General features: G+C 45.9%; 6 protein-coding genes across 6 annotated transcripts in view; 4 read left to right on the forward strand and 2 right to left on the reverse strand.

Annotated features, from left to right (window-relative positions):
- The window catches only part of LOC126564400 (pre-mRNA-processing factor 17), a 375,930-nt gene that overhangs the window by 140,899 nt on the left and 209,885 nt on the right, over positions 1-25,146 (reverse strand). The window lies entirely within an intron of this gene.
- Positions 1-25,146, forward strand: part of LOC126565285 (uncharacterized) — a 433,172-nt gene that overhangs the window by 21,575 nt on the left and 386,451 nt on the right. The window lies entirely within an intron of this gene.
- Positions 389-8,960, forward strand: LOC126560421 (uncharacterized). Its single transcript, XM_050216381.1, has 7 exons — positions 389-411; positions 4,334-5,134; positions 5,306-5,731; positions 5,789-6,303; positions 7,009-7,855; positions 7,930-8,358; positions 8,441-8,960. The coding sequence occupies exons 1-7, from the start codon at positions 407-409 to the stop codon at positions 8,958-8,960; spliced, it is 3,543 nt and encodes a 1,180-aa protein (XP_050072338.1). The 5' UTR covers positions 389-406.
- Positions 9,726-10,913, forward strand: LOC126565191 (60S ribosomal protein L7). Its single transcript, XM_050222339.1, has 4 exons — positions 9,726-9,791; positions 9,881-10,260; positions 10,351-10,543; positions 10,618-10,913. Exons 2-4 carry the CDS (start codon positions 9,881-9,883, stop codon positions 10,879-10,881), a joined length of 837 nt encoding a protein of 278 aa, XP_050078296.1. The 5' UTR covers positions 9,726-9,791; the 3' UTR covers positions 10,882-10,913.
- Positions 13,900-20,389, reverse strand: LOC126560422 (DNA topoisomerase 2). Its single transcript, XM_050216382.1, has 5 exons — positions 20,223-20,389; positions 15,278-19,279; positions 15,066-15,191; positions 14,056-14,370; positions 13,900-13,977 (listed from the first exon to the last, which is right to left on the reverse strand). Exons 1-5 carry the CDS (start codon positions 20,235-20,237, stop codon positions 13,900-13,902), a joined length of 4,536 nt encoding a protein of 1,511 aa, XP_050072339.1. The 5' UTR covers positions 20,238-20,389.
- LOC126565498 (MAPK regulated corepressor interacting protein 2) lies at positions 22,109-23,117 on the forward strand. Its single transcript, XM_050222680.1, has 3 exons — positions 22,109-22,130; positions 22,493-22,844; positions 22,962-23,117. The coding sequence occupies exons 1-3, from the start codon at positions 22,114-22,116 to the stop codon at positions 23,109-23,111; spliced, it is 519 nt and encodes a 172-aa protein (XP_050078637.1). The 5' UTR covers positions 22,109-22,113; the 3' UTR covers positions 23,112-23,117.

Genomic DNA, 25,146 nt, shown 5'->3' on the forward strand with positions numbered 1-25,146 from the left:
GTACAGCACGGGGCCCGAGTATATTAGGAGGTTCATATCGCTGGGCTGCCGCTATCAGTCGGTTCAGTAGAGGTTCGGCCGTGGCACACTAGAGATGTGGTTTTACTACGGAGTGATCGATTTTCTTACGTGTTTCTCGTGAGCCACAGAGTCCCGAATCACATCACTTGGCCTGCACTTGGGGCTTGGGGGATATTTCGTACACTTACCAGTACAATCGTGCCGATTTGTTGTGGTTTGAACAGCTAAAAACAGAAAGCTAGTGATACAAAAAAGACGAAAACATTCCAATTGTGATTAAAAAATTGTGGACTTGAACTATTGTTTGGAAACGCGTTGTGATTTAGCGCTTTTTTAGTCATACACTTGAGGCTAAGGCACGTGCGCGATCCTCGAAGGGTGGAAAATGATGTAAGTTAACGTTAAAAAGGCAACACTTGTTTTTACCCTCACGCTCACAAAGAGAATAACAACGCACCCTGGCAGTGGGCAAAGTGGGTGGAAGCACCTGAGCAAAGAATCATCCACGATCGGAGTCGTGGAACCGTTTAACAGCTATGCGATTGTGTACTTTCATCCCTTACATTCCTATCAGCACAGGATCATTTCTTGGGTGAAGATACTCTTCCGCTACTTATCGAATCATTTATGGCACAGCTCACAGTAGGGCACATTCGATCAGCACTTTCCCATTTGCGTTACTAAAGCATACGGTGTGTGTGTGTGTGGTATGATAGTGATCTACGAGCCAATCGTATAAGGCCGGTCATTGTTAGCGATCTATCTAGGCATGCTTCACTATCGTCGCGCAGGAACCTCCCGCTCTGTATCTTTTCCCTATCATCACACACGTTACGGACGAAGTATATCTTCGTCCAACTCCCTGTAGAACTCCGATCCGCATCGATTTGCGATCGGAGCACGGCTGCGTATTGAGCGTAAACACAAGTTGGCAAGTTGTTCTACAACACAGCGGCACTTAAACGTTCTGCCCTGCGCATCGAACAAGCATTTGACATTATCTGACGGGGTTTGGGAATTTTACAACCGCACAACGATAACTGCCAAACGTGGAAGAGTAACCGGTAATGAAGTTTTTGAGTGTTTGATTGTGTTTAGGTTTGATAAGGTGCGTTTAGAGGACTGCGTGGACTCTATTGTATTGTTGGCTGTCTTTTTTTATGTTCAAAAGGGGCCAATTACGATGACGTTTAATCCTGATTGTAGGTAACAAGCAAACAAAAAAAGGTACAAGATGAGTTGCCGCTTTCAATTGTTTGCTGCTCGCACGTGGCGTCAGCATCTATAAATTTGAGCTCGAATTTTTGACCGATAGTACGCTTCCTAGACAGTTAAGAGGTGTTCACGTTTTTGCTTCGAATGTTTAGTTTCTAAATAAAAGAGTGAAATAAACCCTTCTACTTCTTGGCTTAACGACCTCTAAGGTCACGCCGTAAGCCACGCAATGGCTTACTAGACTTGCTGATACCACGTAGTTGGATAGTGAGTCCTCAACCCTGGGGAACAGTCAGAATAGAATTTGAACTCCGGTACTTCCGTGTGTAGACCTACACTGCTCTCCTCTCTATCACTGAAACGCCCCTTAAATAATGTCTATATCAGATGAAAATTCCCGCAAATAAATTCAAAACCCATGAATTAAAGAAGGTCCTATTCTAGCTGATTTTTCTCTCCTATAAAGCGAGTTCTAGCGCTCGTATCACTGACTTTGAGATCCATTTATGTGCTTCTGTCTACTTAGTATTGAGAGGCTATGTAAATTGAAATTGTTCGTTCATTTTTCGCGATAAAACACAGTCAAGCACCACCGACACAGCATGCCACCCGGGCGACCACCTTACTCTATAGTGATGAATACATTATAGGTAATGATGGTCACGATGATGAGCATCTCAGTCTATCCGCTAGACCAGTAGGGACCAGTTGAATGGGAATAATAGAATTGTAGTAGAAAAAAAAATCAACAAACAATTATTGTTCGTATCGTACTTGCTTGCAATGGTGTATGTTGTAACTGTGGTGCCGACCGGCCTTGAATGTCTACCGCATGGAGAACCGCGGCCGTGGGCTTTGGGACAGCGACGAATCAGACTCCATACAATGGATCAATCTCGTACCAATTCCAATGCAGGGCAGTGCAAATCATGCTAGGGCATTGTAGCGATCGCGTGTGGAGAAAGCAAAACCACTAACCGACTAACTCTCCGGCCAGAGCACTCAGCTGACTTATGCAATGTATGTGCTTCGTTTTTTTTTTACAATTCTCGTCTCTTGTTGACCGTAAACCGTGCCACCGTATTACCCCCCGTAAGCGCCATAACTGATTGATACAAGTGTCCCGTGTACGGTAGGCAAGATCACGTTAAGAATTGTTCGGTGGTTTGCGGGGATCCTTTCGCTATTTAAATGGACCATTTTGATTTGAATTGACGAAATAGGAGATAATTGAAAAAAGACGCTATATAAAGCGAACTTCATGCAATCAAAAGGACTGGCCAAATATAGCACACAATCCATTTATCACTTTACTTCACTCCCGGCAGCCATTAATAGCGGATGTACAGAACGTTTGGAAATTAATAAAACTAACTAGACACCAGGCACACCATGGCTAATTTAGTTCTCCTATTGTGGCACAACACATCAAAAACAGCGTTGCAGTTGCTCAAATCAATCACGCCCCATAAAGTTGGAGTACGGCGGGTTTTCGGTATTTGATTAATTGAAGAATACGAAAATGGCAGGCTTTCATCAGGCAGGATAAAAGCCGGGGTTGGAGGCCGTCCGAGAAGGAAGACCATCGAAACAAACTAGACCTAGTTCAATCAATCAGCGCACAAATTTTGCACAATTGGCCTACATATGGTTGTTGATAAAACAGTGGGACGCTTTTCGATATCGGTAGCCGGTTTTGCGAAATTTGCTCCATGCCGAAAAAATAGGACAGCCGTAGTCATGAGACGAATAAGCGAACGCGAAGAGAAAAAAAGCTGCCGGAAAATGTGTCAAAATGTCAACTGGTCTGTTAGGCAAGATCACGCGATAGGCTTCGCTTCGGACCCATCAATTTAAAGCGTGTAATTTATTGTCGTTATGTACATGACTCCTATCAGGTTCACAGAGAGCTCGTACGATCAAGATCTCGATCTCTTTTGTGGGGTGAAATTTGTATCGCTTGCCTCGATTTCTTGCAAGGCCACGTGATAAAACCTTCAAGGTTTTGCATCGGGGGAACACTATCCAAGTGGTGCTCCTCGGTACATGATCGTATGCTTCTGTACTCCAACGTTTAAATTTGGGGTCTACTTTTCGGCGATAATTACGGCGAGGGTGATACCCCCAATACCCAAATTTCGGGTGTCACCCTCACCGACAACACAAAAAAGCTGTCCTATACAATGCAAATTTCTGGGGCAAATTTTTGTTGTGCCATACACAGTACTACGGCTCCATAATTGTAGGCAGAGTGCACTAATTACTCGCTGTAACCAACGGCGTGACGGTTGGTCGGAGCAACAACAATTAGCAACAGTAGTTTAGTTTTATTGTTATACAATTGTCTCACGTAGCGTCCCGTCCCGATGCACTAGAGGTAGAACGTGGCGTACCCTTTTGCATTGCTCCGCTTTGCAGCTCACAATCACATTTGCACGCCTCGGGGCAACATTAGCTAGTTGTTTTGGCGCCCTTAACTCCAATCCACTAGAGATGAAGTTGTCAAGTGTTAAGTTCTCCCGAAAGTAAGGCATCTTTAGGTGTGCAATTTATGTCGCTCTGCTAGACTAGATTAGGCCCTGGTGCGAGTGTACAAACTGCACCATTTAAACATGCTCTTTAGACTTCCACATGACGCCGTAAATGCTGGTCGTAATTGTCCAACAAACGCCAGCTATCAACGCTATCGTCCTCGTTGCCATAACGTAAAGGGTTATCAGCTTCGATGGGGTTTTTATTGCCGGATTGCTTGACGCAAAATTCTGTGTGTGTTCGTACTCCTGGACCCTCCTGGGAGGTGGGTTCCCATTAAGTGCAAACTATCGAGGTGTTTTCCTTGCTTGTGAAGATTATCTTACCTGATTGCCCGGTATTATGAAGTTGCCCTTGACATGGCGGAAATATTTCTGGAGAGAATTCGTAGTACTTAGAAGCTTTTCCCAATGGATTTTCAAGCCACTCGTGAAGGTTGTGATTCTACATACTTGAGTGAGGTATTTGCCAAGAAATGTTAGAAGATTTTGAAGCAAAGACCGCGAACTCGATCAATCGTAAACCACTCTCAACAGCAAGCCTTTGATCTGGTGTCACATTGCAGATTGAATATCAATAAGAAAAAGCTTCTGCTGCTCTCGGTACTAGCAGCAGTAGTGATCGTTGCCCTCGTCGTTGGCCTTACCGTTGGTCTACGGTCCCGAGACGATAACAGTCAATCCGCTTCCCATGCACGGCTTACCGGTGCAGCCGTCACAGCGAACGGCATCGAGTGTGCCGGCATCGGCGAGGACATACTGCGTCGCAACGGTTCGGCAGTGGATGCCGCCATTGCCACACTGTTCTGTGAAGGTGTTACCTGTCCGCAGAGTATGGGACTCGGCGGTGGCTTCCTAGCAACAATCTACATCCGCGAGACGAACAAAGCCCATGCGTTGATTGCGCGGGAAGTGGCACCGGCCGCAGCCACCCAGGACATGTACGTAAACCAATCCTCAGTGACGGGTGGTCTTGCGGTGGCCGTACCCGGCGAATTGAAGGGCTACTGGACACTGCACCAACAATACGGACGGCTCGAGTGGAAAGAGCTAGTCGAGCCGACGATTCGGCTATGTCGGGAGGGCCATATGGTTACGGGGTATCTGGAGCGGATATTGAAAGGCCGCGAGGAACGTATCCGCAACGAACCAACGCTGCGAGACGTGTTTATTAATCCGGCTACGCAGCAAACCTGGCAGGAGGGTGACCGGCTGAAACGACCGACGTTGGCCGATACGCTAGAAGTGATCGCGACGGAAGGTGCTGATGCGCTGTACAGTCGCAACGGAACGCTGCTGCCGAAGCTGATGCGCGATCTCAAACTGTTCGGAAGCATCATCACCGAGGACGACTTTTACAACTATGAGTATGTGTTTTTGTCGCTCTTCTAGGCTAGAAAGAACTCGCAAAGCGTAAACTTCTTTCTCCAGGTCAGATGACCTTGTAGTGGAGTGCATGCTTTGGAGTTCGGGAAGGGAAAAAAGACCGTCGGTTAATCTCCTATATCTCTTGCTTCGACCCATCAATGCTTTTGCAGGCCACGGTGGATAGCTCCGGTACAAACCAGTATTAGAAAATCTAGTCAAGTTTACACGATGCCGCTTCCCGGCAGTGGAGCCATTTTGAACTACATGCTAAACATCCTAGACAACTACGACGACCTGCGGCCGGGTGATCCACTCTCGTGGCACCGGATAGTGGAGAGCTTCAAGCACGGGTACGGCATGCGCACAAGGGTCGGCGATCCAATGTACGTGCCGGGCATTGAAGACGTGCTGGACAAGCTGTCGAGCAAGACGTACGCTCGGTACATCTACGAAACGATCAAAGACGATCAGACGAGCTCGGAGTATGCACACTATGGGGCCGAATTTTCCAACGAGCAGGACCAAGGTACGGCGCACGTGTCCGTGCTGGCCCCGAACGGTGATGCGGTCGCGATCACGAGCACAATCAACAATATGTAAGTCAAATAAATCCAGCCAACCCACACCGAACTGACACCGTTATTGTCCGACAGCTTGGGTGCCATGGTGCGCTCCACCACGACCGGTATCGTGCTGAACGACGAGATGGACGATTTCGCCACGCCCGGACTAATAAACTCGTACGGTTTGCCGGCATCACCCGCCAACTTTATCGTGCCCGGCAAGCGTCCGCTTTCCTCGATGACACCGACGATCGTTACGGACGAAACGGGCGATGTGCGGATTGTGGCTGGTAGTGCGGGTGGCTCGCGTATTACCACCGCCACGATGCAGCTGATCGTGCGACATCTGATATTTGGCGAAACGCTGGACACTATCATTACTACGCCCCGGATGCATCATCAGCTGGCGCCGATGTCGATCGAGTACGAGAAAGGGTTCGATCCGGTTGTGATCGCCGGTCTGCAGGCTCGTGGTCACGTGTGCAATGAGGCAGCGTCGGATGGTGGGTTTGCCGCACTGACGGCGATCATACGCCATGCGGACAATCGCATCGAGGCTACGTACGATCCGAGACGATCCGGAAGTATCTCCATTTTGAAGGATTAACTGGGAACCTCGGACAAGCCTGGGGGGTGACGTGACGAGATGGGTCATTACTATTCGCGCTAAGTGCCACTAGGAAGTAGGAAAAAAAAACCCTCGTAAGAAATGGAGTAATTTCTTCCGGGATAGCGGAAGCGATACGATCGTTGTGTTCCTATCGATGATAACTTGCCTTTTATAAGCGATATTTCTTACATATAATTAGTTACCAATTTTTTTGTAGAATAAAATTATACTTCAAGAGCAATCTTACAGACTTACAGTAGACGTTTAGAAGCTGCCAAACATTTTTTTTTAATTATCTGTTTACGTAGTACACGGTACGACCTAGACGAAATAACCAAGAAAGATCATTTTTTCCTTCCATTCATCGGTGGCATAAGAACGGACCGACACGCACAGGGTCAACAGTGGGGTGGGGGATTATGCGAGCGTTCTTATCATCAGCATGAAATTGATCGGCATATAACACCTATTTGCACGCTCCCGGCAAATCTCACGCTCGACGAAAACAACTAACGAAAATTAATCAAACGCTTCAGTCTAACTTTGAATGTGCTACGTTTTGGACGTGACTAACCAGCGCTCGCAGCTAATCTGTGTAACCTATTCTAACCTCATGTGTAGTGTTCTCCAGTAGCTTGTGATGTAATGTACTGCCAACATTTGTGACGTATTACATTTTTTCGCTTAAAAAGATATTGAGCATTCACGTACGAACAATCGACCGTACGCAACACCATGAAGCGCCGGACCATTCTCACCCTACTGATCGCAGCGATCATACTGACGATCCTTACGGTGGTGTTTGTGCTTGCCACCCAGGGCAACATAACACTGCCACCGGCCAGCGATGTACCACAGCAGCAGCAGCATCGGCATACCGGTGCGGTCGTTGCAAACGGGGCCGAATGTGCCTCCATTGGCGCACAAATCCTAAGACTCAATGGAACAGCCGCTGATGCCGCCATTGCGACACTCTTCTGTGAGGGTGTCACGTGTCCACAAAGTATGGGCCTCGGCGGAGGTTTCCTATTAACAATTTATGATCGAAAGAACGGTACGATCGAAACGCTGAACGCACGCGAAACGGCTCCGGCCGCTTCTGAGCGTACTATGCTGCGTGTGGCCAAGGAACGGGGTCAGGACACGCGAGGACTAACTGTGGCAGTACCGGGTGAACTGAAGGGTTACTGGGAGTTACATCAACGGTACGGACGGCTCGAGTGGGCTACCCTTGTGCAGCCAACGATCGAGCTGTGTGAACGGGGACATCTGGTGACGCCATATTTGAGCAGAATTTTAAAGCGCGTGGAGACTCAACTCTATGAGGAACCATCGATGAGGGAAGTGTTTATTAATCCGGCAACAAACCGCACCTGGCAGGAGGGAGACACGATCAAGCGACTAAAGTTGGCGGAAAGTTTGCGGATCGTGGCACGGGAAGGCGTTGACAGTTTGTACAGCAGGAACGGTACGCTACTCAAGATGCTGATGGAGGATCTAAAGTCGTTTGGCAGTATTCTAGACGAGGAAGACTTCTTGAGTTATAGGTAATCAGGAACTCCTTTTCATATGTTCAGAAGATTTCCTACAACACCTTTTTGTCCTCCATTTTTATTTCAAGGCCACGCTGGGAGTCTCCCGATTCAGTGACACTAAAAACGGGCGAACAGGTCCATTCCATCACGGTTCCTGGTAGTGGAACGGTGCAGAACTTTATGCTCCGCGTTTTGGATGGCTACACCGACATGAAGGCAAACGATTCCCTTACCTGGCATCGTATTGTGGAGAGCATGAAGTTTGCGTACGGTTTGCGCACACGGATCGGTGATCCTGCGTTTACACCGGAAGCGATTGAAACTATTGGCAATATGACGGATCCACGGTTTGCGATGCACGTCCGCAATAAGCTGATCGATGATGACCGGACGCACAACGATTTCGTATACTATGGTGCTGAGTTTGCTGACGTTGAGGACAAGGGAACAGCCCATATCTGTGTATTGGCACCTAACGGTGATGCAGTATCGGCAACGAGTACCATTAACTATCTGTACGATCGAGCTGGATCCTCAAGAGGATTAGGACGCGATTTTAAAAGATTTATTTTCCGCTTTCTACCATTCATATTTTAGACTTGGCGCCAAAATACGTTCCCAATCGACGGGCATCATTCTGAACGATGAAATGGATGATTTTTCCACACCGGGCACTGTCAATACGTACGGCTTGCCGGCATCGCCCGCCAATTTCATTACCCCGGGCAAAATTCCACTCTCCTCCATGACGCCCTCGATCGTTACTGATCGCAGCGGTGCGGTGCGAATGGTTCTTGGTGGTGCCGGTGGATCACGCATCACCAGTGCGACGGCCGTCATGATCTATCGCCATCTGGTGTTTGGCGATGATCTTGAGACAATCATGAACGAGAAACGGCTTCACCATCAGTTAGCACCGATGTGGGTTGATTATGAGGCAGGATTCCCGCAGTCCATACTGGACGGACTAACGGCGAAAGGACACCGTGTGAAGGAGAAAACTCCCGATGCCGGATTTGCCGCTGCTACTGGGATTGTGCAGGATGCGAAGGAGCAGAAGGTTCAGGCTGCCTTCGATCCGCGGCGCGGTGGCAGTGTGGAGATTGTGAAAATGTGAGAGCGTGACCCTCCCGTACATTTTTAGAATAAGCGTAATGGAGTGTGTGTAACCAATACTTCACAGTTATTCGTTGTATTTGAAGTATTAACGGACAATAAAATGACACGTTTATCGTATTTTTCGTTCCTCGATTGGCTATTATTGCGATGTGGCAGTGTGGCAATTGCAGATGGCCTAATGCGCCATTTCCATTTTTTGTTTAGCAACTTGTCTATAATACGTTAAAAATATAATAGGGCATGCCGACTCAGTAACTTACAGAACTTCTCTCCGCTCTGGAAGATACTCACTCCCTCGCAGGTCAGATGGAAATCAACGTCATCATGTTTTCATGACATCCATTATGCAATGTGCGGAATGACACGGTACGCGAATTGAGTTTGTTTTCTTTTTTAATACTAATTTAGAATATGCATTGAACCGAGTTGATTGCTTGTCATTTTCGTATACTCATAGCATTCAGTAATGGTAACTTTGAAGAGAAAAGGTATAATAATGATCTAAAAATGTTATTTAGAATAATTTATTGATTTATTCCAAAATTTATACTCTTTAGCATAACTCTAAATCATTGAAATCTAAATAAATTAAACCGAAACCACAAACTATTAATTTTTGCATTACGACAGATTTTTGTAGCAATTTTACACTGTAATTTTCAAAAATATCAAGGTGTTCATATACATCTATCAACCTTGGCTGTCACTGACAGCGGAAATTCACCTCTTTCACCATGGTTCCTCATTTTCGCCGCTGTCAAGCTTCACGGCTGCCAACTGATGACAACTTCCTGTTATTTCGGTCTTTTCGACGTACAACGTGCTGAAGGTAGGAACGGTGTAATGTTTTCCTCCGGCAAACTCCACTCAAAAACATAGTAAATCTGGTGCTTACGGTCCATTTTCTCTCCCCGACAGATGGCTGATAAGGCTAAGACTGCCCCGCAGGCCGTAAAAAAGCCGGCCGACGTGAAACCCGCCGCTAAGAAGGAAGTGAAACCGAAGGCGGCCGGCGGCGATGCCAAGCGAGTGAAGCGATTGCCCGTGGTGCCAGAATCGTGGCTGAAGATCGGCAAGGGCAAGAAGGGCCAGCGCCCGAACATGATTCTACACCGCCGTCGTATTCGTGCCGTGAGGCTGCTCCGTCGCAAGCAGAATCTGCTCCGTGCACTGAATTACGAGAAGAAGTACTTGAAGACGGAGCGTGCTGTCGTGGAGCAGGCGCGCCTTGCCAAGTCGAAGGGCAACATCTACATCCCGGCCGAGCCGAAGGTTGCATTTGTCATTCGTATCCGTGGGTAAGTGATAAAGTGCTGCGTGTTGCGTTCGTCGGAATGTGTAATTGAAATTGGTTTTCCCCCATTTCTATTGTCACTCGCCGTGGACAGTATCAACAAGGTAGCCCCGAAGGTCCGCAAGGTGCTGCAGCTGTTCCGTCTGCGCCAGATCAACAATGGTACGTTCATCAAGCTGAACAAGGCTACCAAGAACATGTTGCGGATTGCAGAGCCCTACATTACCTACGGCTACCCGACACTGAAGTCCGTTCGTCATCTGATCTACAAGCGTGGCTTCGTTAAGGTATGTGTTTTTTGGGCCTACCATCCTTAGCCACTGTTCCAATTAACCTTTGGTGGCCTTTTTTTTTTTTGTAGCACCGACATAGTCGCATTCCGATCACCGACAACTTCGTGATCGAGCGTAAGCTTCGTGGACACCACCTGCAGTGCGTGGAGGATATGGTCCACCACATCTACACCGGCGGTGCGTCCTTCAAGAAGGTGAGCAACTTCCTGTGGCCGTTCAAGCTCAACACACCGACCGGTGGATGGCGCAAGAAGAACAACCACTACGTCGAGGGTGGTGACTTTGGTAACCGCGAGGACAAGATCAACGAGCTGATCCAGCGAATGGTTTAAGCATCGGGAACACACTGTCTCTTCTGGCGGAGAACAACCTGCCGCCGCCGGCGCCTATACTACTACGGTGGGGAGACAGATTTTGTGTGGCAAGTTTATTTTTCATGAGTGAGTGATTAAGTGGAATAAATTGTGAAAAGAAAAGCCTCGGAAGACTCCCACGCGAGGTGAAAAATCTAAGTTACACATGTGTTCGTTTGATTGAGTGCAGCAGAATAGTTCGTTGGCAAAAAGTGGTGTGCAGAGTTGCGAAAGGTTGTCATGGCAATTGAAAGGAAGTTGTGTGCGTGTGTAGGCATTCCACTCTGTGACGTTGTATTGTTTTGGTTTGTGAGTGATCAGCGGAAATTAATGCAATATTTGGCATCATTTTCCAAGCTCTGTGCACTGTGCTTCTGTTCGTGATGTGGTCGTAGTCTTGGGGTGGCATATATCTTCGGAATTGATCTTCGCTATCTTGTGAACCGAGTATAAATTGTATTTGAGTTCCACAAAATCACACGGTAACCATGAGAAGATTTTGTGAGCTAGAATTCGGTTAAAATTCTAAAGAATAATAGTTTATGAATCGTTTTTCTCTTTAAAATTGCTATTTCGATCCCGGTTGTAACCAGACATACGGGGCATCTGTGATCCCTATTGAAAAAATCGACCTATTCAGGGAAATTTGTATTGAAAAATTGGTTAATAGTGGTTATTAAAACATTTTCATCAATAGAGATGGGACACTCTTTGGAGATCTTGATTTTTTGTATCCTCCGGTAAATTAATGGTCATTCCTACTAACGGATGGGATCGGATCTGATATCGTTTCGGTCAGGATGACGGATTTTTGTTTCAAACCATCATATTTTTTTAGTTTTCTTCATCTCTCGTGTTATCTTTTAAGTTGGCCAACATGGCTCTGAATGTTTTATTGACATTATTCCTGAGAGGGATAGCTTATCTTTTGTCCGTTTTGCCTAGTATTTTGGTTCTGCTGCAGTCTTGTTTTCTCCGGTTAGTTTCGTGTTCGTTCGTTGAATAGCTAATTTAGCTTCGCCAATCGAACTCCACACACAATTGGAATTAGTATCAAATATCACATATGATTTCGCCTGATTGAATTCGGCTTGTATGAAGAATTGCTTGAGTTACGAAGTAGCCTCCAATTGTAGATAAAAAACATCATCTCTACCAATATCTGTCCGATCAGCAATTTAAGAGAACAACACTGCATATGATGACACCTTTTAGGGATGGATGAAAGCTACCTGCTAATCTACGTGATAGCAATATTCATCTTAAGGACCGTTCAGATATTTATACAGTCGAAATAAAGTGGAACTTTTCACACAAAACCATATCTTTTGTCTATTTAACTGTATTCTGATCATCAGAAAGAAACTCATTTTTTCATCTCTTTCAATTATAAACATAAGCATGTTTTAAGTGCTTACTACACTTTCAGATCTCCTATGTCCACGTGAACGACCTGAAACAGAATATCTTCTTCTCTAGAGCCTGGTGCGCTTTAATAACTCGCAACAAGTGTATTGCTTTTGTCAGAAAGAGTGACATCCTGAGTGATGCCTACAATCTTAATGATGGAGCTTTCGAACGTTAACGTTGTGGCAAGAACCTTGTAGTGCGCCTGGACAATAAATTGAAATTCTGTGGTGGAGCACCTACACACCAGAAACAATCCGGCTAATATTCTGCGTCTGACGCAAGGTCTAAATGATCCACGATACCCTTTAAATCGCTCTCCTTCTCGCTATTCCGATCTCTGGAGCGCCAGGATTCTATCCAGCGAAAATTTACAAAATTTCCACTACGTTCCTGGTGGACTTCCGCAGATTATAGCGGTCACAGTGATCTTCTCGCCTTAGATACGATCAACCATCAACCATCAAGCCCTTAAATTAACACATTAATTTAACGTTTAATTCTCATTCCAAAAAACACAATTAAAAGAACTCATAGACAGTTACAAAGTATATACAGTATGAATGTATTTTGCGTGTAATTGAATCGGATCCACTCAGGTAAAATTATGTACGGGAAACACACCTTACCTTGGACGTGTGTTGTTCGCCCAAGGAATGTGCGTGTGTGTGTGGAACAATGCTTAAATATTGTCTTAAATTTAATTCTTGTGTTGCAGTTTGTTCTAACAGAGGTTCAGTTGGTACAAGATCGAAGATGATCACTGTTGATGACCAAGTACCTCGTGATAAACTCTCTTTCCAATCAGTGGGAAAGGTAAATGTGAATCTCCTAGTGCCTAACACATTGTACTTATCCGCTTAAACGGTAATATATGTATATTTTTTTTTGTAAGTTTAAGAGTAAAATACTACTATTCCTAACGCTCGAGCGTCTTCCTCTCATCTGATTTCCGTGTTTGTTTCTGTTTTTCATGCTTTATTTAATGTAATTTTGTTGCAGATCAGAGAGTCGGTGTCCCTTGTTTCGGGCTGTTACAATTTATTTCACTGTAACATCGCTCCCAAGTTGCTGTTCTGAAAGGAAGGGCAAGTATAGCTCAAAACGGGCTGGGTTTGTGCGTTGTTGTGTTCGTGGTGTTAATGCAACTAACAGAGAGAGAGAGAGAGAGAGAGAGAGAGAGAAAAGTGTGGATTAAGACGGTAAAAGAGTATTGTGCGCTCATGACGCATCCTTTTCCCAGAATATCCCTCCCATTCCTACATAGAACTACATTGCCAAGAGACATACATTACGCACACAAACACCAAAACACACGCCAATTCTAGCATCTTTCCGCTTTAATACTTTCTCCATCGCTAACCGCTAAATTGATGTAAATCAAATACATATTTTTTTCCCTCTATGGTGAAGCTGTTACTACAGCTACTACAGCCGAGCATAAAGTTCGACCTATTTCATGCAGTAAGTAGTGCTTTCTTGCATTAGGCTTGGTAAAGGTGAGCTTTAAATTAACATCGATAAGAACGTTTCTACGCCTTGGTTGTTGCTGACCATCCGGTTTCTCAGAAAGCGCGCGCTCGCCTGTGTTTAGTAGTCTGAATCATCGTCGTCCATCGATGGAGAATTCTCATCCTCCGAGCTTTGTACGATCTTCTTTTTTGTTTTCTAATTTACAAAAGAAAGGAACGTATTGTTATTAGTGTTTTTGTAAATTTTTTTCTATAAACATCATGCACAACTCACCTTTACTGGTTTTTCCGCTTCGCTGCTACTATCGGCAGCCTTTCGGCCCCGCTTAGCACCACCCGGCTTGGTGTCGGCCACCTTCGGCCCAAGGACACGCTTTTTCACCGGACCCGGTTTCTTCATCGGCGTCGAATCGCTATCATCGAGATCAATCGCTGCGGATCGGGCCGGTTCCGGCACTTCCTCCACGTCACTGTCGGCGGCGGCGTTCGTGCGACCCTCCGGATCGTTGTCGAACATTTCGCTGTCCGAGCGGTTGAAATCGTCATCGTCATCATCTTCGCCATCGTTCATTATAGAGTAGTTGACCTTCTGTTGGGGTTAAAGGAAAAGGATAAGCCATAAGTTACGATTAGTGTCATATCAGCAGATATATTAGCAGTTCTGGTCCATGAGATTGAACCTCCATTGACCCGTAAAGCTTCGGTTTTCAAACAAATGTCATGGGATTTTTTTAGGAGCTTTTAATGAGGCCCATGAGACACATTTGACGATAAAATCTCTAGGTAATCTCAATCCATCCACAGATAGAAACGAAGTTTCTGACGCAAGGTCCCTTAAGGGACCTAAACCGATAAAAAGGCAAAAAAAACTACGAACAATCAGCCGGCAATACGGCGGTGAGCCGTCTTACTCGAATATAAATAAATAAATACGAACATCAGCCATGAAAAGGACATATGACTATGTAGGCAAATCGACGATAATGCGAATTCTTTTTCTACGGAGTATTTTGGTAGATTTAGCTTGAATTCCTTAGATTATAAAGTCTTTTGGTTGGTAAAAACGCTTCAATGGCAAGATCTATGAAAAACAAGGCCTCTTCTTGGACAACAAGAACCCTGTTGGTCGGTCGCACATTTTGTCCAACCGGAGTTGTCGTTTTCCCTGCATCAAATACTTCACGGAAGTAGCCGTATATATTCAGCCTTCGACACAAGAACACTCCAATAATATTAATCGTTCGCCGGTGAATATAATCAAAATCAAACAGCTTATCCTCTTACCTTTGCGGCGGCAGCACGACGTCCAGTTTTCTCGCGCATCGGAACATTCACCGGCGGAGCGAAATCATCGCCACTCTGGTCCGATTTAAACGCATCGTCTTCATCTGACGAGAAAGCCTTCTTATTCTATCCAAAACAAGGGAAGAAGAACAAAAAAAAAAGAATTTAAATCACGTGTGCCCGGCACAATCTGCTAAACTTTTGCAACTTACCCGTCCACGTTTGCCTTTCTCGGCGGGCGATCCCTTTTCCTTTTTCACCCGTGGCACTTTCGGTGCTTTCGGTTCCTTCGGTTCTTTCTTGACGCGTGGTTTCGGTTTCGGTTTCTCACCCTCAACCAGCGCATCAAACTCGTCCACCTCTCCACCACCATCCTCCCCATTCTCGCCCGGTTCCTTTTTCTCCTTCTTCACCTTGACCGAGGCTGCCTTTTCGAACTTTTTCACCATATCCTCCGAGATGCGGAACTTGACCGCTTCCGCGTGCATGCTCGGTTTCGTGTCGTCGATGGCGCTTTTGCGTCCCATCGTTACCTTCCGTCCCGATGTTCCAGCCTTGCTTGCCGCACCCTTCATCTTTTTCTCCGTGCTGATCGCATCGAGCCGTTCCTTCTCCTCGACTTCGTCCAGCTTGCGAACTAGCATGTCCAAATCATCGTTCCACAGTGACTCGGGCGTCTTCCCCTGCAGAGCCTTCAGTTCGCTTAGCTTCTGATCGCGCTGTTTGAGGATTTCGTTCTTCCGCTCCTCGGTCAGCATCCACATGGACATGCCGAGCAGATAGTTGAACTTCTTCACATCGGTTAGCCGTTGGAAGGCTTTCTCCGGATCGATCGGTCCCTTTGCAGCCTTGGCCGACGATTTGCCCGGCTTCACATCTTCCACCTCCTCCTCTTCGCCTTCCGCTTCCTCCTCCTCCTCACCATCCTCATCGTTTGCCTTTACGCGACGCTTCCATTCCTGGATTGGATCAGCCCGATAGCCACGCTTAATCAGCTCGTCAATCAGCTGTTTGCGCTTCTTGTTCTCCACCACCAGCGTGCCACTACACTTCTCCATAATGAAGCGAGCCTTATCGGACAAACTGTCCGCCTCGGCCTGCAACATTCCGAGCAGATAGGTGCGCCGCTTACCGTAGTAGTCGAGCCGAATCGTGTAAAATTCGGCAAAAATGTCATTCGCGTGCGTGTACCGGCGCAGATAGCTCTTATCGTCGAACGCGTGCATTGAGGAGGTTGAGATCGAACTGGTAAGCTTAAACACCCGATGGAAACCACCTTCCTCCGCGTACAGCTTTTCGTACTCGCCCGGCAGGAAGGAGATGACGAACCGCACCGTTGTGTCGGTGTTGTACTCGCGATACTCGGAGATGACCGGTTTTACCTTATCCGATCCATGCAGCAACACCTCCAGCACATTCTCCTTGTAAGTTTGCGTCCAAGTACCGATCGGAAGTTCAGATATTTCAATTTTCTGATTATCCAACAGTCCAACGTTACCGGCAGTAATGTAGCGTTGGGCACCGACCGACTCAATGACGCCTTGGAAATTCTTGTACCACGGTGTCAAAAGTTTCGGTTCCTGCCCATTCAACATGCGCCGAATGTTGGCAATAACGTCGCGTGGATTGTGATTCGGGATTTTGGTAGACCACCCCGTACCGATACCTTCCGCACCGTTGATCAGCAACATCGGTATAATTGGCAGATACCATACCGGTTCGATGCGCTGATTATCCTCGTACTGATATTCCAACAGTGGATCATCGAGCGGATGAAAGATGTGACGCGTCAGCACTGACATCATCGTAAAGATGTACCTCGGGCTGGCGCTATCCTTACCACCGGTCAGGCGCGTACCGAACTGACCACCCGGGTACAGCAAATTGATGTTGTTGCTCCCGACATAGTTCTGCGCCAAATTAATAATGGTGGAGCACAGTGACTGCTCACCATGATGGTAGGCGGACTTTTCCGCCACCGAACCTGCCAGCTGAGCCACCTTTACCTCACGCTTATCGTCACGCTTGAAGCATGTAAACATGACCTTGCGCTGACCCGGCTTTAACCCATCCAACATGCAAGGAATCGACCGGATATTGTCCGAGTTGGAGAACAGTACCAGCTCAAGGTTGACAAAATCTTTGTACGTAATTTCGCGCGTCGTTTTCGTGTACAGATAGCGCTCTTGCAATCCGACCTGCTTCCGATGTCGGCACTCTTCCATGTGTGCCGTTAGCCAATCCTTACGCTGTTCGATCGCTTTCTTCGAGAAGGCGAGCAGGATCGCCTCATCGTCAACGGTGCTTTCGTACTGAAACAGTATCCGGTGGCGTTCCATATTTTGGAAATATTCTTTCGCCTCCTTCGAGGTGGACGTACCCAAACCCTTGTAGTACTTGATGTTGTACGTGTGGGAGTTTGGTGTGTCGGCCTTCCACTCTTCAAACTCGGGCAGCGAGAAAAATGACAGCTCTTCGCCATTCTTTTTCGTAGCCTTTACGATGGGCGTTATAAACTCCTCGAGAAATGGGAGCCGCAATAGTTCCGGCCAGTTGGTGTGGATGAAGTTGATCAGCAATCCTTTAATGTGGGACCCGTCCTGATCTTGATCGGTCATTATCATCAGCTTGCCGTACCGGAGCGTCTTTAGGTCCTCCATCGTGAGATACTTTTTCTTGTACTGGAGACCCAAAATCTTGATCAGATTGTTAATTTCAGCATTCTCCAGAATCTGTTTGTGCGTTGCTTCACGCACATTCAGCAGCTTACCACGCAACGGAAACACTCCGTACGTGTCGCGACCTACCACTCCCAACCCGGAAACGGCCAACGTTTTTGCGGAATCTCCCTCAGTAAGGATGAGTGTACAGTTGAGCGAATTGCGCGTACCGGCATCGTTCGCATCCTCCAGCTTCGGGATACCCTTGATCTTCGATTTCTTCGAACCGGATGTTTTGGCAAGATCAGTTTGCGCCTTAAACTTGGCCCACTGCAACACCGACTCGACGATACCACTCTTCGACACCGCTCCAATAAACTTCTCCGACAGGGTACATTTCGAACCGAAGCTTTTCGCCTGCAGTGTCATGTTTTCCTTGGTTTGCGAGTCGAACGTTGGGTTTACGATCAGACAGTTAATGAACACCCACATGTGATTCTTCACCTGGAACGGTTTAATCGTAACGCCACCCTTATTCTTCTTCTTCAACACCTCAATTAGCTGCTTCACGACCATATCCGCCACATAGTCCACGTGCCGGCCACCCTTCGTCGTGGCGATCGAGTTAACGAACGATACCTGCTGGAAGCCACGCTCGGAAATGGCAACTGCCACCTCCCACCGATCATTCACCGCTTCGTAGCATATCTTCACCTGTCCGCCCAGCTCATCGGTGCTATCCTTCAGGAACAGATCGACATAATCCTTGAACGTCTTAATCGGCACACGCTGACCATTCAAAAAGACCGTTACGCCACGCGTCGACGCAGCCACATCGTAAGCACGGCGCGACAGCAGCCCAACAACATCATCATCCAGCTTTTCCATCTTAAACTTGGTCAGGTCCGGCGAGAAAGTAATCTTCGTGTAATCATCGCCGAAAAAATCTTCCTTAATTTTCGGCTCCGTCGCCTTCGACATGTTATCGCCCCAGCTCTGTTTGAAACACTTCTTGTACTGCTTCGACGCGGTCTCGACCGTAAACTTGGTGCTGAAGATGTTGCACAGCTTCGCACCGTACCCGTTACGGCCACCGGTTACCTTTTCCTCCTCGTCGTTGTAGTTGGAGGAAGTTAGCAGATGGCCAAAGATCATCGTCGGTACGTACATCTTTTCCTCCTTGTGCATTACCACCGGTATGCCGTGGCCATCGTTCCACACCGAGATCGTGTTCGTTTCCTGATTGATCTCGATCTTGATGGTGCTCATCTTCGGATCGCGCTGCTTGTTATCGGCCGCATTTACCAGAATCTCGTCGAAGATTTTGTACAGTCCGGGAACGTACGTAATTTCACGCTGGACCATCTTTTTCGTTTCCTTGTCGAACACCCACATCGGTTCCTTTACCATCTCGATCGAACCGATGTACGTGTCCGGTCGGAGCAGGATATGTTCCAGTTGCGATTTTTTCTGGTAAATCTTTTCGATCGATTTACCACCGATTTTCGGGCTCGATGTTGCAGCCGCGCCATTCTGCTGTTTGTTAAACATTGCCTAAAATGAAAAATTAAGTTAAGTGCGTTAAGGTTGCGGAAAATTGTGCAGTAAGAGAAAAAAGTACTTGGCGGTAGATTCAATCCCTAGGATGATTCGAACCAGATTGGATCCTAATAGAAGGATTCGATCCGATTGGGATTGGAATTCTTCAAGGATGCGGTTAGGACGACTGAAATACGTCGTTCGATGGAAAGTACATCTCATAAAATTTGATTTGGAGAATCTATAGAAACTAGAGGGTTTACGGAGGAATCTGATTGAAATAAAATGTTATATGAGTATGTAGAATGATTGAAAATAATTTCTAGTTTAAGCCACCACCACACCCCCGGCTCAACACCAAGCGGATGATGAAACAAGGATTGAGATTCGAAGATTCGAATTTCCATTCGCTTTACGATGCTCTAATTGCCACTGTACAACTTCAGCTCATGAAGCCGCCTCTCATCAAAGCATTCGTTTGCTGTGGGAAGCTGTTTTGTAGATGTTTTTGCACCGGCACCGCCTGCTATCTCGCTCGCACTTCATTCGCTGTGCGGCGTGCCAGAACAGGACAGCAACATGCACCGACAGACAGCGTCAAACACAAAAATGGCGGCTAAGGCAAATTCCACCGCAAAACCGAATCGTAGCCCTTCGCCGCAAGGGCACAACAAATGCTCGCGATTCTTTTGTTGTGTTTTGCGAATTTCCTATGCTGAGGGAATATTATAAGGTAATGTAGGAAACCGTAACTAAAAATTAAGACACTTTGAACGGGAATTACACGGAGCTTTTACGTCTCAAGCAAGGAGAAAAAATCATCAAATTAATCAAGCTCCTACAAGTTGCAGACTAAAGTGCAAGAAGCATTTTGCCGGCAAACCCCTTACACGACACACTATACGGAACTGTTGAAAATTGTTCAGCTAATATAAATGGAACCGTCTTCTTTACGTACCCGAATGTCCGTCATGGTTGCTGCGTTTCTTCCAAGCAGCAGATCCGGCAATTTTCTTCCTGTTCCGGTGAAGTAAGCTTTGGGTTCGACGCGTACGAAACGGCGGCACTTTGTAGCGTAGATGTTGCGCGGTCGGGGTTGTCCCCAGCCAGAGAGTTGTGGGACGAAACACAAACACACACACACTGTAAATTGCTACTTCTCGGTTCTCTTGCTTTGGCAAACTCTACGCGGATAATATCATGCACATGCACGCACCTGTAGGGTAAAAGAATTGATGAACTTTACGAGTATGAAGCTTAAAAACAGAACACAATTATTATGGCTGGAGGCACGCATAAAAAAGGATACAGATTTTTGTTTGTTTCACCACAAAAAGACACGGGTTTACAACGTTTTGTCCCTGATGATGACGGTGATCTTGCAACAACCTACACCCGGCAGTATCGAAGAGCGGCTTTTTCCTGCTAGAATCTAGAGTGCTTTGCCCTAACCAAACCGACCAGCCACTTGCGCGCTAACTTACCTGCAAGAGAACTAGTGTGCGAATGAGAACAATTTGCTCTGGCCTGAATGGACAAACACAACAGCAGCACTTAGGTACGCGCGATGACGCCGACAGTGCGAAAGAGCGCGTGCCGGGAGAAAAAACTTTGTCTCAACCTGTCAAAGCGTCCGGCCGCTTAGCGAATGTTTCGAATGGTTCAATTGTTCGAGAAATTGCTTTCTACGTTGAGAATGATATATATTCTACACTTTTCTTAACACATTTACCATCAGTAGTTAATGTAATAGCACCGTAACACTATTTCACCGCGCCGGGGCTTCCGCGCTTGAAGGAGGGAATGAAAGTCTTTCCTGAAATTGGCGTTGTTTTAAAACAGGATTTGAATGCACCGAAATGTCAACGTTTGACAGCCCAAAGAACCAAAAGTGTCTACATTTGAATGTAAAGGGCCTTTTGATTACGAAAAAAGATTTTTTTTAGAATCGTTGATTTTTATACTTTTTATTGGTAAATCGTGAATGGATCTTTCATTAGAACGTCAACTTGATCATTGTACACCGTCTGGTGAGGTTTTTAATACATCGTGCACATTTTAAACAAGATTGAGTCAAAAAGAATCATATAACTGTAGATCTCATCAACGTCTTATCGAGGATTAATTCTAAAAAGTAAATGTTTTCCATGGTCACATGCAAGGCGTACAATATACACTTCCTTTAGAGCTAATATAAAAATTTTAACAATCTTTTCTGAGCATCCACAAAAAAAGGTGTCGGAAAATATATATTTATACTGTGGCATTCGTTTGCTCGAAAAAGCAAAAAAAAACGCCTGTCGGACTGGATCGTGCTCGAATGCCGTGGAACTGCTCGACTAACCCCGTCTGCTGTCAAAACAAAGAAATAAAAGAGAAAAGAGGTGAAATTTTATTTTCGTTTTCTGTTTTACCCTCGAAAGTAAAAAAGGGCGAAAAACAGGTAGAAATCCTAGACAAAACAGCAAATTCCCCCGTTTCGGAAGGCAACCTGGGTACCTAGCGGTGTGCTGGACATCGCCCGCATCTCGCTTTGCATTCCGTTCTTTTCCCCGTATTCCAAACACAAACAAACGTTCCGTCGTTCCCGTATCAAGTTAGTAAGCAACACCAGCAGCAGTAGGAGCCCCCATATATTCATCCCCATCGCATCGTCATCGTATCGCCAACACTCTTCAGTGCAACGGTGGATTGCGGAGTGTCGTTTCGAGTAGAAGGGAAGGAAAGCCACTTTCGTGTTTGGGTATCACCCACTCGGAGGTACTTTGTTAGTCAGCGTCTTGATAAAAAGTGAAACATCCTTGCTGGTTCTGCTGATAGTGGTTCTTCGCCGAGAATCGAGCAAAGCAATGGATCGAAATATGGGGTAAGTGTGTGCCGCCAAGGGTCGTTATGGTGCGATTAGTGCGAGTAGAGTAGACGCGCATTGTTATGGTGGTTGAGCAAGACGCAAATAGATATGGCCGAACGAAAACGGTTCCCTGGAATGCACTTCCGCATACGTTGGCATCGTGAAACAATGAGTGCAGAAAATCGTTTCTTGTTTCGAACAAAACCTTCCATATGATGGAGATCGCGTGTATGTGCCTGTGTGCGGATGTACATTGTGTGTGTTTATATGACCTTGCGCCCGTACGTTGTTTGGGCTTGTTTGTGTATTTTCCTTTTCCGTTTTGTCGATTTGTTTACGATTGATAATTAACAAAAATGTCTTGCTATCCACCACAGACGGCAAGGACCGATGTCCATGTCACCGGGGGTGATGCGAAGACCGGGCGGAATGTCCAGCAGCAGGGACATGCATCAACAGACTCACTCATCCTATCAAACACAGCAGAATCTGGTATCGGCCACAGCCGGTGGTATGATGAATAATGGTGGTGACCGTAACGGGCCTCCACCGCCACCATCACAGTCGTCGGCCGCATCCAGTTCGATGATGCACCCGATGCATCCTATGCAACAGAATCATCCACAGCAGCAACAACAGCAGCAATTGCACCAACCGCAAACAGCACAACAGATCCAACATTCGCAACATGACGAGCTCATTCGATACATAAATGAGGCATGGAATAGTGTAAGTAGTGTGAAATGAGGTCAGCCCCTGGCCGGTCGAATACTTTCACTTTCTGTGCTACAAATGGAAAATGGGAGGTGATTTACTAAACGATTATGTATCAATCCATCACTGTAGATAACTACCGACAAGAGCCAGAAAGCGCCAGTATTCTACAAGAGCGTACCTGAGCCACGATTGTCCGGATTCACACCATTCGATCTGGAGCGCTGGTGGGGACAGCGGATGGTACATCACCTCAACATTGGCTCCCACGGCCATCAGTGAGCTGTGGAAGGGTATGGGAAGAATTGCTCACCCAGCCCATGGAGCTTTCCATCGTCATCCGCCAACTTTCCATCTTACATTTCCCTTAATTGTCCTACGCGATTTAAGCACTATCACTGTTTCTTTTGCGTCCAATAATTTGTGCGTTACACACACTTCTTTTACTGAGGGAAGAATATATGTTTTTTTTTTGAAAATTTTCCTTTTCCATGCTTTTTTAAAGCTTTCGTTTACGGTCTTGTATGTAAGCAAAATACGATGGTTGGACGAAAAGGGGGAGGTACCATGAGTGTTGGGGTGCCGTGAAGGGCGCGAGTGATTGTAGGCAGATAGGGTAAGCTCTATGTGTGTGTGTTTCTGTTTGTATCGTACGGGAGGGTGGAAGATTAAAAAAAAAACACAGGCAGTACGCCAATTGATTCGTATTGGACATGAAGAGAAGGAAATGCAAGAATGCGATCCATAGCGTCGATGGAGTTTATTATAGGCAAATTCATGTAACGATTATTTCCAAACTTCATTTATCCCAAACACCGTGAAATGAGATACTTTTGTGTATTTTACTCTGTTTTTACTCTGTATCTAGAAGAATTTGTATTGCCAACATAAAAAAAAACAATAGACCCAATGCGCCGTTTACAGTTTGCAGTAAAACTACAAAAACAAAACAAACAGGAAATGATAACAAACAATGGTGTGTAATATGAATTCCTTCGTAATTTAAGGTGCGACAGCGAAAGCTTGTTGAATGGCGGCGGGATTGGCACTGTAATAAAATATCATTTGAAAAAAGGTGAATCAATCGGAGACTTTTTACGATCTTCAAAGTACGAAGTTAGATTACGCCTTATTAAGATGGTGCGAGGACTTAACCATCCAAGAATTTTCATTATTCTAGCGCTTTCGTCGCCTTAAGTGTCTTCAAGCAGACGCGTTTAGCAAGGAAATTCTCTATCCGAGAGTTCTCTTTGTCCCTGGGATTGGGACTTCAACTACTAATAGACTTCATTTTCTAAGAAGCAAATTTTTAATTCGATTTTCAGCTCCGGAACACTCTTAAAGTAGGGGTTCTATAATTTCTACAATACAATTCTGAGTCTATATAGAATGCTAAGACCGCAGATGGTAATCGTATTAATCGGTTTCGGTTGATCATCTATGACGATCAGAAATTGTCCACTTGTATCTCTTATCTAAATGCTACAACGGGTAGGGATCGTTCTACCATATGTTTTGGTGGTTTTTCTTCACTGTTCCTACAGCCTCGACGACAGCACTTTTCTGCGTAAGTAGGAAGACGCATGTAATGGATTTTCATGTTCTTGATAAGGAAGAAGCAATTAGGATATTTAACTGATTTTATACCATCCTTTTGTATCGTTAAATAAGAATATAGGTTGGCAATGATACTGGTGAAGAAGTAATTAACTTTTAAATCAATTCACCATATTCAATTTCATCGAACTTAGCATAAAACCATTGGCACCATTCCACTGCTCGTCCGATAACGGTAGAATCGCTTTAACTACACCCTGTGTTTGAAATCGCATAATAGTCGATTTGAACCCGCTACCATAAACGTGCATGACAAACAGCCCCAATTGACAGCAGTCATCTAGCAGCGCATAAAGAAAATACCTCGAGAAAAAAAAGAGAAAAAGATCTGGCGAAACATTCCAGTTGTTGTTGTGTTCCGAGAAAAATCGGTTCGAAAGAGGGTGAAATATGAATAAAGGAATATTAAACTAATTCCTTCCCTTTGCTGCTGAAGTATCTTGTGTGTTTTGTGCACAACTAGCAGTGATCGTTTGTGAGAAAAGCGCGCAAGAGAGAGTGCATTCGCATTTGAATTTCTACCACCCCAAATTGTTCCGTTTCTTTTTTGTGGGTCGCTGTGTGGTGTCAATCAAAACAATTTAGGCCCTTCCCCGCTTCGTTTGCTCAGGTGGTGCAGCTTGGAATGTGCACGGTTTCTAAATTCGTGTGTTTCGTGCTGCTGTGAAAGCAAATTTGTGCGTGTGTTCCTGCATTGATG

This window comes from Anopheles maculipalpis, chromosome 3RL (genome assembly GCF_943734695.1).
Source record: "Anopheles maculipalpis chromosome 3RL, idAnoMacuDA_375_x, whole genome shotgun sequence".
NCBI lineage: Eukaryota > Metazoa > Arthropoda > Insecta > Diptera > Culicidae > Anopheles > Anopheles maculipalpis.